Below are 17,870 nucleotides of genomic sequence, written 5' to 3' on the forward strand. Positions count from 1 at the left end.
CGGCTTTTCTCTGCAGCTCAGGTGAACACTGGCTGAACAAGGGCCTGACCCATCAGACTAATGACAGGACAGCTACATAATCTTAAATTGTGTGCTTTTCCATGCCCTCCACCTAGAACTAGACACATATCATTTGCTAAAAACAGCATATACCTTCTAAATCAACCTTCTAAAATAAATATCCATTTATAGATATTCGTTAGTAAACAAAGATGTTTGCACTACTATTTGTTGCTTGGGTCAGTTGGAATCAGTTGGAACTGATCAAAGCCAGTCACTTGGTCTCTTGTAAAACTCTGTTAAAGATTTCTGTAAAATAGTGTCTTAGTCCCTCAATATATGATGCTTTTAATGCTGTTCAGTAAATACACAGCAAAGTCCTTTATTAGTCAGACACACAGACGTAAGGACAGACTCACAAGACATCCTGAAGGCAGGCACAGAATCAGACTCACACATAGACAGATGGAGACAGAAGATGCAGGGATCATGAAGTGAAGAATTCTGATTTGGACTTGTGCTCAGTTAAATGGCTCCAGGGGAAGTGTTTTTCTTTATTTCCTCAACGTGACACAAATGCATCACTGGTGACTCTTGGTTAATCACTACGTGTTTAATCCTTGCACAGGGCCACACTGGAGCTCCTTGTTATTTGTGAATGCCAGGCTGCTCCCAGGTTGGCGGGGGATGAGGTGCTATGGAAGCTCAGACTGTCCCTGTCCTGCTCTGTATCCTCAGGACCCAACCTTTTCATGATTACCAGAGGGGCCTCACCTGGCTTTCTCCTCCCATAGAATCTTGGAGGGCCCCATGCTGACTTCCACATCTTCAGGCAGCCTCCCCAAAACTGAGCCCAGCATCTATGCTTATAGGCTTCTCCTTAAAGTTCATGATGGCAGAGATACTACCTTAAAAGTGGTACCCTGTTGCCCTGTGGGAACTTGGGCAGGAGAGATGGACCTGGTTTTTTCATACAAATGAACCCACAGTGGCTACACATGGCATCTGTCAGCATGTGCTTTCTGCTTAGAGGTGATGTTTAATGTTTCTTTATGGTTTCTCAACCTTCACGGGAAGCCAAGAATGGATAAGCATTACCACTATTCTGTCTTACCACTGGCAGCACAGTGGTTCCTTGGAAACACTCGTTCTACCCCCTCCCAAGAAGGCTAGCTCCCTTTCCCGTGGGGTTCAGCCTCTCCCTCAGATAAAAGGAAATTGGGAGAACTGTCCTGCCAGGACCCCATCAACACCAGCACTGCTTCCAGACAGGACAGCACAAAGCCAGGATCCACCCAGCTGAGGTGCCCAGCCAGTTCAGCCCCCTGACAAAGAAATGACAGAGTTGGGAGCAGGAAGGATCCTTCGAAGCCACTGACTCCTCAGGAAGGTGGCATCCTCCTGTGCTTTGAGAGGGCCATGTCTTCCTGCTGAAGTAGAATGACTCTCCATAGCCTTCTCTTTCCTCAGTTTTGCAGTTTCTCTTTTCCTCAGGTTTGCAAAGGGCTTGTTTCCACAGAGGACCATGATAACGCTGCCAGGAAAGTCAGCTAGCCAGCATTCCCTGGTGCACACCACACAGACATACAGGGAATGCTGGAAAGCCTGATTAACTGGGGAATTTGGCAAGTTTGTGCCTCCTCCTGCCTCGAAAGCTGCCTCTTTGAGAACTTCCTCTTCTCTCTTGGTGTCAGCCAGGAGCCAGCTGCAGTCAGCCTTGTGGAGCCAGCCTGCCGGGGGTGGGCGGGTGAGGGGCCAGTAGGAGACTGGCAACACATTTCCAGGCAGGAGCAGGGCAGAAAGCGTCTGCCTGTCCACTCTCTCCAGCATCTTCACTGGACAGAAAGGGTACAGGCAGCTGGATGCTAGTGTGCAACTCAGGAAGAAATGATTGCAGCAGCTGGACGACAAGAGATTAGGATGGGTTGTGCATTAAGGAGCGGGGGGGGGAGGGCTCAGGGTAGCAGGTGTTTTCCATTATATGTATTGTTGGCTTCCGTGGTGTGTGTGTGTGTGTGTGTGTGTGTGTGTGTATTGTTGGCTTCCGTGGTGTGTGTGTGTGTGTGTGTGTGTGTACATGTATTTATGGTGCATAGGTGTGTGGTATGTGTGTATGTATGTTGTGTGGGTATGATGAGTATGTGTATGGTGTGTGTGCATATGTGTATGTGTGTGTGTATAAATGGTGTGTGTGTGTGCATGTGTATATGGTGTGTATGGTGAGTGTGGGCATGATGAGTGTGTGCACATATGTGAGTGTATGTGTACGTACATGCGTGTGTGCAAGCACGTGTGTATGTGTATGGTGAGTGTGAAATGTGTGTATGTATGCTGTGTGTGCATACTGTGGCAAGGCCAGAGGTCAAAGTCAGCTATCTTCTTCTAACACAATTTATTCCTTTGTGTATGTGGCTGTGTTTGTGTGTAGATTGTGTAAATACATACATTCCTCTATATGTGCCTGTGTGGAAGTCAGAAGTGAGAGTGTTTTCCTCTACGGGTCTCACCCTGGCCCAGAGCTCCTGCTGCAGACCAGCCAAGAAGCCACCGGCCTCTGCCTTTCCCAGGGCCCTGGCACTGCAGCACTGTTGCCACAGCTCCTTTTCCTACCACCCCAGGGGTCTGAACTTGGGTTATGCAGGAAGCTTTCCCTGACTCGGCCATCTGCCTGTCCCAAATACCTTGTTTTTTCGAAATGTGAGCTGGAAGCTCACGTCTAGACCAGCTGGCCTGTGGCCTCCTGTGTGGGGTCTGCAGTGTGCACCACCATGCCCAGCTTTTTACATGAAGGTTTGGGGTCCAGCTCCGGTTGCCATGCTTGTGCAGCCAGCATCTTGTCCATTAGACCATCACCCATGTTGAGGTCATTCTGCTGACGTCTCAAACCATGCCCTTACTTGAAGCTGAGACCCCTTGGGCCAGAGAGCCAATCACACTGCTGTGCAGGCTCCTGGCTCCTCTGGTGGGCAGCACAGGAAGGAGCTCAGAGCAGATTCCAGTCAGTGATGTCTGTCCTCCGGGCTTCATTCTTAACCTGGCCACAGGTGCCACCCACTGGCTTCATTGGGAAGGAGTCTCTCCGAGTCTGAGCTACATGGCTGCCCTCCTGAAAGGAGGTTCATAACCAAGGCACAGTGCCAGGCTCACTCCTGGCCAACCAGTGCCTTGCACAGAGGCGGAGCAAATAAATCCATACCCTTCAGGGAAGTTTAAGAGCCAAATGTGAGGTGACCAAATGTTGGCTAAGGGCTCTTTCATTCCCCAGGAGATAATGGCGGGAACACGGGCATTCCAAGTGACAGTGGGGCAAGCGCACACTCTGAAGAGCTGTGGGGACACAGTGGCCTGACTTAGACAAGAGCATAACGCTGCTCAGCAGCCAGCAAGAGTTTTGCTCCTCTCCACCCTCCATCCAGTTTCCCCCAGAACGAGTCCTGTCTGCTTGCTTTTCTGGTTACGCACACCTACACTCTACACAGCAGCCCGGTAACATCAGCTGCTGAGACTCAGTGTAACCAACGGTGTCTTACTGGTTTACAACGAACTTCGAGTCAGTATCAACACTTTCCCCAGCTGCACGGCAAGGGATCAGACTCCTGCATATTGCAGCTGCTCATATATGCACAAAACACATTTATTGAAGTCCAGACATTGCTAGCTCAGCCCTTTGGGTATGCATCCTTCGATCTGTATCTCTGCTGGCCAGCCCGAGTATCTGTTCTTAGATGGATCTGAGTGGTTGATCTGTGAGGGGAAGAAAAGGGTGTCGTTTATCCACTAAGCTCATCAAAATCTGCGGGATCGGTGTCTGCTGTGAGCAGAAATCTCACGGCAGCACTCTCTTTAGCCCAAGCTGAGGTTACATTTCTCAATGCCCCTTTCTTCTCCAGCCCATTCTTTCTGTCATTTCATCTTTACTTCCTGGCTGCCCTCCTTCCATCCCTTTCTTCTGCCTCCCTTTCCTTTCTTCAGCTTCTTTAGTTAAAGAGCATCCTATTCTGTAGTCCAAGCTGGCCTGGAACCTACAGTGCTCCTCCTGCCTCAGCCTTCCAAGTACTGAGATTATAGACCCGAACTACCACACCCAGGCTCAGTGTCTCTCAATAGCCTTTAAATGCAGCTCTAGTCCTTTCCCAGAGGATGGGGGTCTTGTGCAGTGGCCAGTGCGGCTTGAGGCTTGATAGGGCAGCTAAGAGCGTGTGAAAACAGCAGCAGTGTGAGCTGGTCCCACACTCTGTTTACTTTTGACCCACGTAAGTGTGCATTTGGTGTGCATTGCCAGGGGGACAGCTCGTTATCTAGCTCTCAGCTGTGGGGACAGGACCATGCAGTCCAGACTCCACACAGGCCACTGCCAGAGGGCATTAGCACTTGTCACTCAGCAAACATGTATTCGCACTGGAGTTTACTCCACATCTTCAATTCTTTCACTGGCAGTGGAGCATCCTAGCCTACTGCCTTTTCTTACACCACAGCCCCATTGAAACCTCACTCACATACCACGGAACTCATCTGCTGACAACATTTAGCGTATTCCCAGAGCATGCCCCGGTCACCACCACTAAGACATGGCATCCCCTGAAAGAGAAGCCTCACACTGCAGCAGCCATTGCTGTCCTTCCCCACCCCAAGCAGCCACTAACCTACTTGCTGTCCCCTTGGATCTGTTCATTCTAGAAATTTTGTCTAACAATGGAAGCATACAACACATCACATCTGCTTTTGCTTGTGTCACTCCGCATAGCGTTTTCAAGAATCTCCCATGCAATCGCTTATGGCAGTTTCAGTACGGACAGGGCTGAATATTCCTCACGGTTAGCCTATGTTGACACTGCCCTCTGGCTGGAAGAGCACACTGTGTAAACTTGTACCCCAGTTCCTGAGGGAAGCCATGCTCACAAATAAGCTTGTTGGGCTAAGAGGAACTGTCTCTTTTAATTTGAAGAAATTGCCACTGTTCCTCATTTACGTCTCTTCTAGCCACTCGAGAATTCTAGGCTTTGTACATGTTCTTCACCAGTTACCCGTCTCACTACAAGTTAGGATTACAACCACCACAGTGAGCCTGAGGCTCCATCTCACTGAGATCTGAGCTGGTTTTGTTTTCATGACTTGGGCTACTAAGCCTCTGTCCACAGTTTGTCATCAGTCTGTGTGCACATCTTCCTTGAAGAAGCATCTATCTATTCAGAGGTTTTGGCTATTTTTATTGGATTATCTTTTTAATCATTGAATTATAAGAGCTCTTTATATATTTTGGACACAAGTCTGTTATTTGCAAATATTTTTCTCCTACAATTACTCTGTGGTTTTCTTCTCACTTTGTAGCTCTTGTTTGAGGCAAGATCTCAAGCAGCCCAAGGTGGCCTTGAACTCAAAGGTAGCCAAAAATGGCTTGAATTCCTGATTGGTCTACCTCCACATCCTGAGTGCTAAAATGACAGACCATGGTGCCTGGCTGTTTTCTTTCTTCGTGTGTCCTTCGGAACAGAAAGCTCTGTAATTCTAAAGCTGAATGTGTTCTCTCTTTCCTTTTGCTGTAACACTGCACTCTTCCAGAAGCCGCTGACTAGCCCAGGATGGTGGAGATTTCTGCCTGTTTTGCTATCCTGCTGAGAGAGGTTGGCAGTTTTACCTCTGCCGCATTTAGGTGTTTGACTCATTCTGCATTGTTGTATGTGGTGTGTGGCAGGGAACCAAATCCATTTTCTCCCCATGTGATATGCAGTTCCCCCTGCACTTTATTAAAGAAACTATTCACCCCTAAAGAGATGGTCTTGGTTCACTAGACAAAATCATCTGGTCAGGTCTGAGGGAAACCTTGTGGTCTCTGGAACTCTAGCTCTACTCACTCTTCTATGCCTGTCCTCACAGATGCCAAGCCGTTCTGATGACTGCAGCTTTGAAGTAGGTTTTGAGACCTAAGCCTTCTTCCTTGAGCCCACTTTGGTGTGTCTTTATCCCTTTCCTGCTGGTAAGGATTTGAACTAGCTTGTCCACATAGCCTAAGAAGACATCTGTCTGTGGTATGGGTCATTTGGAGTGAAGGGAATCCTAAATTCACTCTCAGAGTGTGCCCCAGAAGCCAACACAAGTGGGGTATCTCCCCACTGCTGGGATCCAAAGCCAGCTACTGGAAAGTTACCAACAGCTGCAACAGGTCATGGGTGAGAGATTTATGTTCCAGAAACTTATGAGACATCTGCTTGTCAGGCTAGAGCATCTTGAGATATCTTAGCTAACATTCTTGTGGTATTTCTTTTAGCAAACATTCTTGTGGCATTTTGCATCATAAACCACCCTGCTATCTCTTGTATCATAAACTACTTTGCTGATGCATTTTCCCTTCCTGCCTTCTCCCTATAAAGTTGTGTGAAATTTTTCAAATAAACAAGACCTTGATCACACAGCCTGTCTTGGTCTTCATTCTTCGTGTCTCTTGTCCCACCCCATTCATTTTGCCCCTCCTTAGGAACCCATTGAACCCCCACTACACAGTCACTGGTACCAAAGGAAAACTGAAGCTTGAACAAAACCACATGTGTTCTCAGCAAACCTCACCTTGAAGCCCTGTGCCCTACTCTCATGCCTGTCTTCCTTCAATCTCTCTGGGCCTAGAGAGCCACCAGCCAGAGCCTTCTCCCTTTGAAGGTGACCATGAGGCCTCCACTGCCCACAGATATTCAACACTGAAGGGCTGGCTTTCTGTGTACAAACTAACCGGGGGTCATGGTGAAAACATGCTTTGACTGGCACATGTCAACCTAATCATGGCCTCCAGGTTCCTGTTTCAGATATGAGGGTGTTGCAGAAGGGACAGGATCTCTGGAGCCAGTAACAGTGACCTAGATGTCACCCTCCTCCTAGAAGATACTATACCAACCAGAGGAGACTCAGCTGCTCCTGGCTGCAACTGTCTTCTTTAAACCATGATGCCAGACAGTGGGAGCAAAGGCTCAAGCTGAATCATGTGACCTGGTGTAACCCTGGGGAAGGGGCAAGCTCTGCCCTTTTGGAATTCTAGCTAAGCAGGAAGATGGCCTTATCAGAGCTATGGACTTTGGTGGTACAGCCAGTCTCCTCTTCAGACCCACTTATGTCTGTCAAAAAGGGGTGATGGCATCGACCTTGCACAGCCATGTAGCACGCCCCATCAGCTGGGATGTTCATCGGAACTTTGCTCACTTCCCTCCTTTGCCTGTTTCTTCGATAAATGAAGGCATCAAGCCGCAGATGACTCCTTCAAGGATGGCAATCAGCCAAAGCCACTCTGTCCACACCTACTTGACAGTTCATATTAAAAGTGGTTCATATATAACTGCCCCAGGCAGTCCCCTCTGTGACTGTGTGATTGCTACCCCAGAAGAGGGACTAAAGAAGGTTAGCTCCTGCCCAAACAGCATGGCCACACCAGGGACAGAAACCAACCCCAGCATCCCATTTGCAGACTCCATTGAGACTGAAGGAGTCTGGAATAGAGTGAATGGGCTGCCAGTGCTCTGTGTATAAATGACTGTTGATGAGACATCTTACACCCCACAGCCTTGTCTGAGAGGGAATGGGTAAAACACTCACCTTTTCTCTCTCAATATCTGAAGGGAGCTCAAAGCCCTTTCCTGCAACAAATACCCAACTTGACCTGAACTTCATATTCTTAATTTCTTTGCTTCCAAGGGCTTCTATGGCATCCTTCGCTTGGGCCTGCAGTCTGGGTCAAAGGAGAAAGCATTAGAAGGCCTCCTCTGTGTGTGTGTGTGTGTGTGTGTGTGTGTGTGTGTGTGTTTGCGTGCATGTACATGTGCATGTATGTATGTGTATGTACGTATAGGGGGTGGGACTGGTTGGCTGGCTGTCCTGGCTGTGTCCCACTACTTGTCCTGAATGGAAGAGAGACTGGCCTGACTCCCTAAAGCCCAGGGTTTCACCTCTAGGGCAGCATTGCTAGGGGACCATGTGACCCTACTAATGGGCATATGGTCATATCCAGGAGCCTTTTGTACTTTTTTTGAGCCCAGTGACCTCTCAGTTGTGAAGGTTGCAATGTTGCACTGTCCTGTCTTCTCCTTCCACTCAACCAGCATCACCTCATCCCGGGGCCCTCCTGCTTGCACATAGCAAATCCATCACAAGTAGCTGGAAGATGAAGGCAAATAGCAAATGTTCCCTTTTTCATGCTCCAACAGCTTAGCTGAGGGAGCCAAGGAAGGCTGCAGAAGGAGGGCAAAAAGGCCCAGTGTCCCAAAACAAGCCCACTTTCTGTATTTCCACAGGCTCTTTGAACTAGTGGGATGTATTTAGAGAGTCACTGAGTTACATAAGTACTCCTGGTAGATAGTTATATGTGTTTATATGTGTGCCTGCAAACACGTGTGCATGCATGTGAGCTTGTGTATAAACTTCTGCGTACAAATAAGCAGGTGTGTCTGAGTATGTGTGTGCATTGTGTGTGAGCACATGAATGTGTGCACAGCATATGTATGCACATGTCTCTTTGCGTGAAACATGCCCTGGTGCAGGTGTGGGAGCGGTTTCCGGCACTTGCCCTGACCATTTCTTCCCTTCCCTCATGAAAGCATCTCACTCTCTAGGAGTCGCCAGATCCAGGGGCCTTTGCCTTCCTCCTGGCTGGCTGCACACTCACCTGGAACTCCCATCATCGTGCGTCACCATGAACAGCAGGGATTTCAAAGGGGCGCTCTGAATGAACTTGACCATTGGCCCAGAGTTGTCTGGAGGATCAAGGCCAGACAGCAGTTCAGTCTTCTCAGTGAGGGAGGCCCCCACCTACTCTGCACCCCCTGCTCCCTCTACTGGTCTCAGGGAACAGTCAATGCCTCGGCTACCTCCTCAGGAGTGATGTCGGGGGCTCCATGGGAAGCTATCTTAGAGAAGCCCAGGGGACATGGACAACTTGCAGCAAGTACTTGGGGTATAGCAAACAAACAAAGATGGGAACAAGGCAAGCCATACAGAGTGGAAAGCCCTGAATAAATTAAACCTGAACCTGGCTCCAGCCCCAGCTTATGTAAGCACCCATTAGCCACCTCTACCATCAGGGACAAGAGGTCAGTCCCAAGGGTGATGTCCTAGAGCACAGGACTCAGAACTGTGACCGAACCTACATATGATAAACACAGGCCAAAGAAACTCTACTTCTTCATCAAGCCATGCCTCAGTTTCCCCATGGGGTCTACACAGTCTTCATTTCAATCAGAAAAGGCTTTCTTACCACCTTCGTACATATCAAAGTACTTTGTTGCTAACACCTTCCCAGTCTCATCTGAAAGTAAGAGAAACAGCCTTTTAAGAGAAAGTTCGTGGGACCGAGTGTATGCTGTAGTGTTAGCTGCCATTTTGGGCACATTTCTTCTAAGGGACTCTGGAGGAAATAGGATAGAGTGGTCCCTAGCCTGAAGAAGGGCTGTGTGATGGGATTATTCTTCCAAACTCTGGCCAGAGAAACTCCATCTTATGGTTATCTTTATCCCAACCTGCAGCAATACAGGCTGTCCTTCCTATAGGCTGCAAGTCGTCCTTCCCATGGTCAGTGTTTGCTGAAACCAGAACTGTAAGAGCAAGGTCAGGGCACACGGAGACATGGAACCTGAGCTTAGTTTTAGCACCCCAGTTTGTATGAGCCTGCAGCCACCTCTGCCTCTTCAACACTAAGAGGAGGGCTGAACTGGGTTTGCTGCTGTGCCTGCGAGCCTATAAAGTAGGACGTTGGTAGGCAGAGGGTTGGGAAATAGCTGTGGCAAGGCTGTCTGTGAGTCACCCAGGCTGCAGTGAACAGCCCAAACAAATTCATTTATGTCATTTATGTCACCAGTCTAGACCCACTGGGCTTTGTGTCTGGCCTATCTGCTCCTTCCTTGTTTGGGGTGAATGGAAGTTTTTATTTCTCCCGAGGAAGTCACATAGCAATAAGCTGACCTCCAAGGAGCACCTCCACCAGGGAGAAGGTACCTGGCCACTTCTCTAGGACTCTCTGGTCTGTGTCAGCTACAGGATCTTAAGCTCCTCTTCTTTCCCTTTTAACTATCAGAGCCCTCCAGACATTTCCACGTCACACTAGGTGTCCAAAGGGGTCATCTAATTGAGAGTGTTTTGTCCTGCCCCACCGCCCTACCGTCACTGGCTGCTTTCTGTATGACCCCTGTTTTCTCACCTGCTGTGGTTCCTACTGCAAGGGACCCCTAAAATTACTACCATCCCAGAGGAGGCTGATGCATCCTGCACAGGATCCCATGGCCCACAGCAGCCAGAGAGAACTGGTCAGTGTTGGTTCCCTCTACTCGCTCCCCAGCTCCGAGAGCAAAAGGATCCCCAGGGCCTGTGTGGATCTGAGCTTCACTGTGTCCTCTCTGCCTGCCCTTCCTCAATAGAAAAGTCTTAGATTCAGTTTTTGCTTATTTTGTTGTTGTTGAACCATAAATGGTTTGTAGAGTAAGACTATTAAACAGCTGTATCATCTTAGAACTCATTACAATGTAGACCTAGATATGACATTATGTGTTGAACCCATGGTCTTGGCTTGGGGAGCTGGCTCAGTGGATAAAATGCTTGCCTTGCAAGTATGAAGAGCCGAGTTCAAATTCCAAAAAACTTGTGTAAAACTGACACAGAACTGTGTGTCTGTAATCCCAGTAATCCTGTGTGGAGATGAGAGGTGGAGACTCACTGGCCAGCTTGTCTAGTGGTGCACAGTGGCAAAAAAAAAAGAAAGAAACAAAACAAAAACAGAGACCCAAAGAAGAGATCCCAAGGAAAGGGCGAAGTGAGAACCCACATCTGAGGTTGCTCTTTAACCCCCACATAGACTGTAACATATGTGTGCCCATACTCAGATGACTGTGCATATGAATACACACATATTGACTTTTTAAAAGAAACATCAAGGTCTCTGTGGAAATACTATTTCAGGCTTTGAGGGATTTCCTGAGAAACACAAGTACCACTTACAATTAACAACTGCGATGTTTATTCCTCTTGCCACATTCCCGACCTTCTCTCCTAATAGTCTAAAAAGTGAATGAGAGTCAATCAAGGAGCTCCTACTTAGGCAGCGTGATCAGCCCTCCCTCACTATCAGCCCTCCCTTCCCTGCAGCCCTCCCTCAATAGGCCTGTGCTCAGGGCCGTGGCACCCCCTCTCATTCCTGCTGTCCCTTCCACAGTATGCAGTGGCTGGTACTGCTCCCCCAAACTACCCACGCTTGCTCTATACACCTGCAGGATTCAGATTCAGTTCCTGGGTGCCTGGAAACTACGTTTCACCTTAAAATCTGGATCAAAGGCCAGACATGAAGGTTCTTCACCAAGGCTTCTGCAGTGAGTCCCTCTCAGGCCCTAAGAATCCATGCCTGGTCTCACAGTCTTGAGAGAGGATGGCAGATCTCCTCTAAGCTGGGCTTCCTCGCATCTCCTTTTTTCTTCGCTCATTCTCAACTTCCTTCCCCACCTCAGGACCTGCAGGCTTTGCCTACTTTTCATCACCCTTTCACCCACCCACCAGGTCCAGCCCTGCTTATCTCGTTAATAAACACTTGATATTGCATCACTTGATTTTTGCTTTTCTTTTTAAAAGATTCTTATTTAATAGGTGTGTAGTCTGTGCACATAAGTGCAGTGCTTGAGGAGGTCAGAAGATGGTACAGAATGGAGCTGGAGAGAAAGGCAGCTGTGAGCTATCTAACATGAGTGCTAGGAGCTGAAGTCAGGTCCTCTAGAAGAGCGGTAAGTGCATTTAACCATTGAAACATCTTTCCAGGCCATTTTTGCTTGTCAGTTTAAAAAATGAAATGTCAATATCAAATGCAATTTAAATTTACTTTTTGTGTCTGAAACCCAGGAAGACTAAACTATTTCCTAGAGATGGTAATTGTCATCGGAGATCATAGGGATAGTGTTTGTGCATGTGTGTGGGATGTGTGACTTATATGTGGATATATGTGGTATGTCTGTATGTATTCATGTGTATACACACGTGCATAAGTGTGTTATGTGTAGTATGTATACAAGTTGTATGTGTGCAGATTTCTGCATTCATATGTGCATGTATTGTGTCTATTTGCACATGTGTATAAACATGTTTGAACTTGTGTTGTATGATTACAATTATGTGCATATCCTGAACCTCTACTGAGGTTAGCATCAAAAGACCCACTAGCATCATGAAGAGAATCTGCAGTTTGTCCTTCATGACAAAGCTATAAGGTGAGCAACAAGTGCCTCACTATTCTGCCTCTGGCATGCTTAACTGAAGGCCTCCAGGAGCCTCATGGCTTTGTGCTATCTAAGCATTGGAAAATAGTCTATGAGTATCCAAAAAGAGGCAAGGAAGGACTTCCATCCTCAGTTGTAAAAACCTGGGTAGCCCTAACCCCCAGAGGAAGTGGGGGATGAGGAGGAAAACATTTTTAAAAAGATCTGTCGGATAAACCTACTAAAATCTGTACACCTAAAGAAACTAATCAAGAGGGAGGACTCTGGCTAAAATGCTCAATCCCCATCCAAAGGCAAAGAGGATGGACATAAGAAGAAGAAAACAGGAAACAAGTTAGGAACCTGTCACAGAGGGCCTCTGAAAGGCTCTGCCCTGCAGACTATCAAAGCAGATGTTGAGACTTATGGCCAACTGTTGGGCAGAGTGCATGGAATCTTATGAAAGAAGTGGGAAATAGTAAGATCTGGAGAGGATAGGAGCTCCACAAGGAGAGCAACAGAACTAGAAAATTTGAGCACAGGGGTCTTTCCTGAGACGCATATCTCCATGCATGGAGATAACCTAGAACCCCTGCACAGATGTAGCCCATGGCAGTTCAGGGTCCAAGTGGGTTCCATAGTAATGGGAAGAGGGACTGCCTCTGACATGAACTGATTGGCCTGCTCTTTGATCACCTCCCCCTAAGGGGGGAACAGCCTTACCAGGCCACAGAAGAGGACAATGCAGCCACTCCTGATGAGATCGGATAGTCTAGGATCAGAAGGAAGGAGAGAAAGACCTCCCCTATCAGTGGACTTGGGGGGGGCATGCATGGAGAAGTGGGAGGGAAGGTGAGATTAGAAGGGGAGGGGGGTTATTGGAGGATACAAAGTGAATAAAGTGTAATTAATAAAACCTTTTTAAAAATTAAAAAAAAAAGATCTGTCGGGATAAGAGAGAGCCCTGAAATGCTGCCAACAACCAGCTGAAGACAGGCCTTGCGGGGTGAGTCTAACATTGAAGGAGACCTTTGCCCTGGCAGGAACACTGACTGCTTTCAGAGGAGGCCTGGAGAAGTGAGCAGTACTCTGATAGCCGTGGGGCCTTGCAGACAAAAGTCTGAAGGCAAACAGAGGGCCATACCAAATCTCTCAGATCTTACTCAGAGTCACAAAGGTTTGGAGAAATTAAACAAAAGCCAGAATTTGTGGACTTTAGCCCACATTTTATTGAACTAGGCAAACCACAAAACAGTGCCATTTATAATGTCTTTGTGTCATCCTGATCTGCCATAGCTCTGAGTCCCTGAAAACGGCAAGTGAGAAAATAAGACAGAGACTCCCATCTTGCTGTGTGAGTGCCTCTGGCTTCTGACCATGCAATGTCTGTGTCTGCTCCAGCTATTGTAAAGTCACTCGCTATGCTCTTGACCCTCCTGACCTATGAGACAGAGTTCTTTTCTACCACAAACCATCTAGTTTCTGGTATCCATTACAGTGATGAAAAACTGATTGGTGTGTGTTTATGTGTCTTGCTGCTATTTTTAAAGAAATTCTCATATGTGCTGCCTGGCACACTGTCAGAAGAAGCTGACACAAGGAAAGAAGTCAACAAAAGCAAACGCCAAATGAGCTAGCAGACAACAGTGGTAGACTCAGAGGCTCCAGCCAGCCAGCCAACTGAACTCTGAGATAACAGCACTTAATGCATTCAAAAAGAGTGGGGAAAACAGAAAATTTCAATTGGAAGTAAAAAAGAAGAAAAAGAAGAAGATGAAAAGAAAGAAAGAAAAGAAAAGAAAAGAAAAGAAAAGAAAAGAAAAGAAAAGAAAAGAAAAGAAAAGAAAAAGAAAAAGAAAAATGTCAGGCTCACTTGGAAAAAGAGAAATGAGTTTAAAAACTAAAATGACATGGTAATCTAAAAGCAATAGTTGATCGTTGGTTTTAAGGGAAGATTAGACACAGCAGAAGAGAACAGTGGTGACAGAAAAAAAAACAAAAACAAACAAACAAACAAAAAAAAAACAGTTCTGTCCACAGTAAAAGTTAGAGAAAGAAATGTGGCAAAAAGAAAGTAGACTGTGGAGCATCAGGAACAGAGAAACAAAAAGGCTCAATAAAAAGCAGGAAGTGAGCCTCCAGGAGCCTCACGACTGAGCGCCAGCATTCACTGTTCTCCAGGTGACAGACTGCCTGGCCGCTTCAGGACAGTTCCGCTGACTTCCTATCCTGATGCACTGTGCCCTCAAACTGTGGGCCAAAACAAATCCTTCCTCGTTGAGACTGCTTTTGCTCAAGTGGTTCATCATAGCAGTGAGAAAAGAAACACACTTTGTCAAACACAATAAAGAATTCAAAATACACTTATTTAAAAATTCCCAAAATGCCTAAATAAAATAAAACAGAATACACAGGAGCAAATGCTGAGACAAGAGATGAGTAAAAATATCTTAAATGTAATATGAAAAAGCTCTGAGCAAATCAAGATCCAGGCCTGAGCTTCCACCTTGCATATCACTAAAGGAACATCTCTCTGGAGACGCATAGGCTCCACCTATGAAGATGAGCAGCACCGGCTACTGAGCAGAGCTTGCTCAAAACCACCAGGGCCCTCTCCAGAAGGGATGACTTGGAAATCCCTGTGTTTCTACTAAGTAACTGGGTTTGTAGTTAAAATCTTCTCACAAATCGGACCATGGTGGAGCACACCTTTGATTCTAGCACTTGGGAGACAAAGGCAGACGAATTTCTGAATTTGAGGCCAGCCTGGTCTATAGAGTGAGTTCCAGGACAGCCAGGGCTACACAGAGAAATCCTGTCTCAAAACAAAATAAAATAAAATAAAACAAAAAGCCCAAAACTTGTTACAAAGAAAAGTCCAAGCCTGGGAGGCCTCACTGGTGAACTACAGGGAACCTCCCTCAAGAGACCATGAAAATCAAACCCAGCACACATGCAGCTCAGAGACACTCATCGCTCTTCTCCAGGAACACAGTGGGTGTTCTTTTCCCTCCCCTTATTTTCAGGCTTGCCAGAGGCTAAGAAGATGCAGGTATGGCCTAGGAGGGAGCAGAGGGAACACAGCCAAGCACACACATGTCTTCTTCCACACAGTACTTACAGCTCGTCCTCAAAGCAGATCTTGGCATACTTGTCTCGGCCACCTCCACTGAGCAGCCGGAAGGCATAGGTGTCTGGAGGGCATGGGGTCCAGTGGTCACATTTTTGCCTTTTGGGGACTGGAGCTATAAAGACAAGAACAAGACAATTACAGCCCTTCTCAGAAGTGACCGCTGTGTGGCACTAGTGCCAACAGCTCCATCCTAGGACCTGTGTGGTAGGGAAACCCTAGAAGCAAAGTGAGCAGCAGTTTGGATCCTGGGAACACTTGTTAAGACAAATGGCTGATGTTGCCTGACTTTGTCTTCCAGTAACAGCCTGGATGCTGAGCCTGGGTACTGAGCCTTGGTACTGAGCCTGAGTACTGAGCCTGGGCAGCCATTTCAAAGATGTTAGGATCACTGCCTGCAGCTCACAGCATACCAAACATGAGTAGACACAAGCTTTCAGGTCACAACAAACATGAAGCACCCTTCAGGCCATGTGACCCTGGAAGATATACATAACATGTCCACCCCACAGCAACGGAATGCATGCTTCTCTCTCACCCACACAGAGAACATTTTCCATACTTGACCTTTGCCAGAACACCAGAAGCCACTAGAACATTCTCCAATGAAGAGCTTGTGTAAGAGAAGAAAAGAAGACTCAGCCAAGTTAAGAAGATTGAAAGAATATTGAAATGTTTCCTTGGGCTTCAGAACTGGCTCAGTAGATAAAAGTACTGGTTGTTCTTGGGAAGAACCAAGTTTCGATTCCCAGCACCCATATGGAAGCTCACAATCCAATAGCCCTTAACTCAAGTTCCAGAAGATCCAATGCTCTCTTCTGGCTCCACAGGCACTGTACCCACATGGAGCATGCACATTTACAGAGGCAAAACACCCATACACAAAAAAATTGTTTCCATCTACTTATTTGTTTGTATTATCGTTATTTTGTTTGGTTGGTTTGTTTTGTTTTTGTCCATACAGAGTCTCTCTGTGTAGCCCTGGCTGTGTAGGAACTGGCTGTGTAGATCAGGCTGGCTTTGAACGCAGAGATCAGCCTGATTCTGCCTCCCAAGTACTGGGATTAAAGGTGTGAGCCACCAGTGCCTGGCTTGTCTTAATTAATTAATTAATTAATTAATTAATTAATTGATACAGTGTCTCACTATGCAACTTCGGCTGTCCTGGAACTCAGCTGGCTTCAAACTCAGAGAAATCCACTGCCTCTGCCTCCTAGGTGTTGGAATTAAAGTTATTTGCCACCATACTGGCTAAAAAAAAATAAAATAAAATAAAATAAAAATAAAAAAAATTAATCTTTTACAATGTTTTAAATGCTTTATGACAACATGATAGTGAAACAAGAAATGAGACATTTCAGAAGCTGTGGAAATACACGGAAGCTAAACAGCAGAGTCCTGAGCATAGCAAAGGAGAAAACCTAAAACATCTTATTAGGACAGTATGCCTCCTGCAGCCTCAGTACTTGGGAGACTGAGGCAGAAATTGCTGTGAGTTCAAATCAGCCTGTACTTTGGATTGTGACTCTGCCTCAATCAATAAGACAGTACCCTGAGACAATGAAAACAAGACAAAACAGATACGAAAATGTATGGAATCCAGGAAAAGTAACTTCAAAAGAGATGTTTACAGCAAAAACATCCACGTGAAGGAAGAGGGAGACTCTGAGGTAAATACCCTGGCATTTACCTCAGGGAACCACAACAAGGAGGAAAACTAAGCCTATGGTAGAAGGACAGAAATAAGACAGATCTGAGCAGAAAGGGGTGAAATAGTGAAGACTAGGGAGTAACAGAAAAAATCAATGGAGTAAAGACTCATTTTATGAAAAAAAAAAATAGCAGCAAAATTGGCATGCCCAAAGCTAGAGTTTAAAAAAAGAGAGAGGGGTTAGAGTCAAATAAGTCATGTACTAAAGAAGGGTAATTTGGTGCCACAGGCCAGAGGACTACTATTCAGATAAACAGTCCTCAGATCACGACGGGGCGGCTCTAGAAGAACTCCATACATTCTTACAACCTACCAAGACCAAACCATGAAGAAATAGAAAACCAAACAAACTAGTTCCTAACAGGCTGAACCACTAATAGAAAGTCCATCATCAGACAAAAGCCTAGGACCAGACGGCTCTCCACTGCAGATATTTAAAGGCCCCGTATATTAGTCCTTCTCAAACTCTTCAGAAAACTAAATAAGGGAGTTTCCAAACCCATTACAGAAGCATTACCTGATACCGAAGCCAGATGTGGACACTGCCAGGAAATAAAATTACAAGCCAAGTTCTCTGAGGACCATAGACACAAAATCCTCCACAAAATATCACCAGACCAGTGCAGTAGCACACCGACGGGCCACATCACAGCAAAGGGAGATCTTTCCTCAGTCTGCAAGGGTGCTTCAACACTTCCAGTCAATAAACACGAGAACATGTACACAAGATGAAGGGAACAGGCCCCATTGGGGTATCAATAGATAAGGGGAGGAGGAAACGTGAGAAAATGTAACATTTTTATGATAAACTCTCAATGGATTAAAT

General features: G+C 46.5%; 1 protein-coding gene across 3 annotated transcripts in view; it reads right to left on the bottom strand.

Moving 5' to 3' along the window:
* Positions 1 to 3,613: 3,613 nt before the first annotated feature.
* Fam3b (FAM3 metabolism regulating signaling molecule B) overlaps positions 3,614 to 17,870 on the bottom strand; it is a 31,799-nt gene continuing 17,542 nt past the window's right edge. For all 3 annotated transcript variants that reach the window (XM_021654839.2, XM_060370839.1, XM_021654838.2), the window contains 6 exons: positions 15,325 to 15,448; positions 10,963 to 11,021; positions 9,230 to 9,280; positions 8,642 to 8,729; positions 7,576 to 7,708; positions 3,614 to 3,744 (listed from right to left, as the gene is read on the bottom strand). In XM_021654839.2, coding sequence (XP_021510514.1) covers positions 3,655 to 3,744; positions 7,576 to 7,708; positions 8,642 to 8,729; positions 9,230 to 9,280; positions 10,963 to 11,021; positions 15,325 to 15,448 — 545 coding nt within the window. In that variant the 3' untranslated portion in view covers positions 3,614 to 3,654. The remainder of the gene's footprint in view (positions 3,745 to 7,575; positions 7,709 to 8,641; positions 8,730 to 9,229; positions 9,281 to 10,962; positions 11,022 to 15,324; positions 15,449 to 17,870) is intronic.

Source organism: Meriones unguiculatus, chromosome 17 (genome assembly GCF_030254825.1).
Source record: "Meriones unguiculatus strain TT.TT164.6M chromosome 17, Bangor_MerUng_6.1, whole genome shotgun sequence".
NCBI lineage: Eukaryota > Metazoa > Chordata > Mammalia > Rodentia > Muridae > Meriones > Meriones unguiculatus.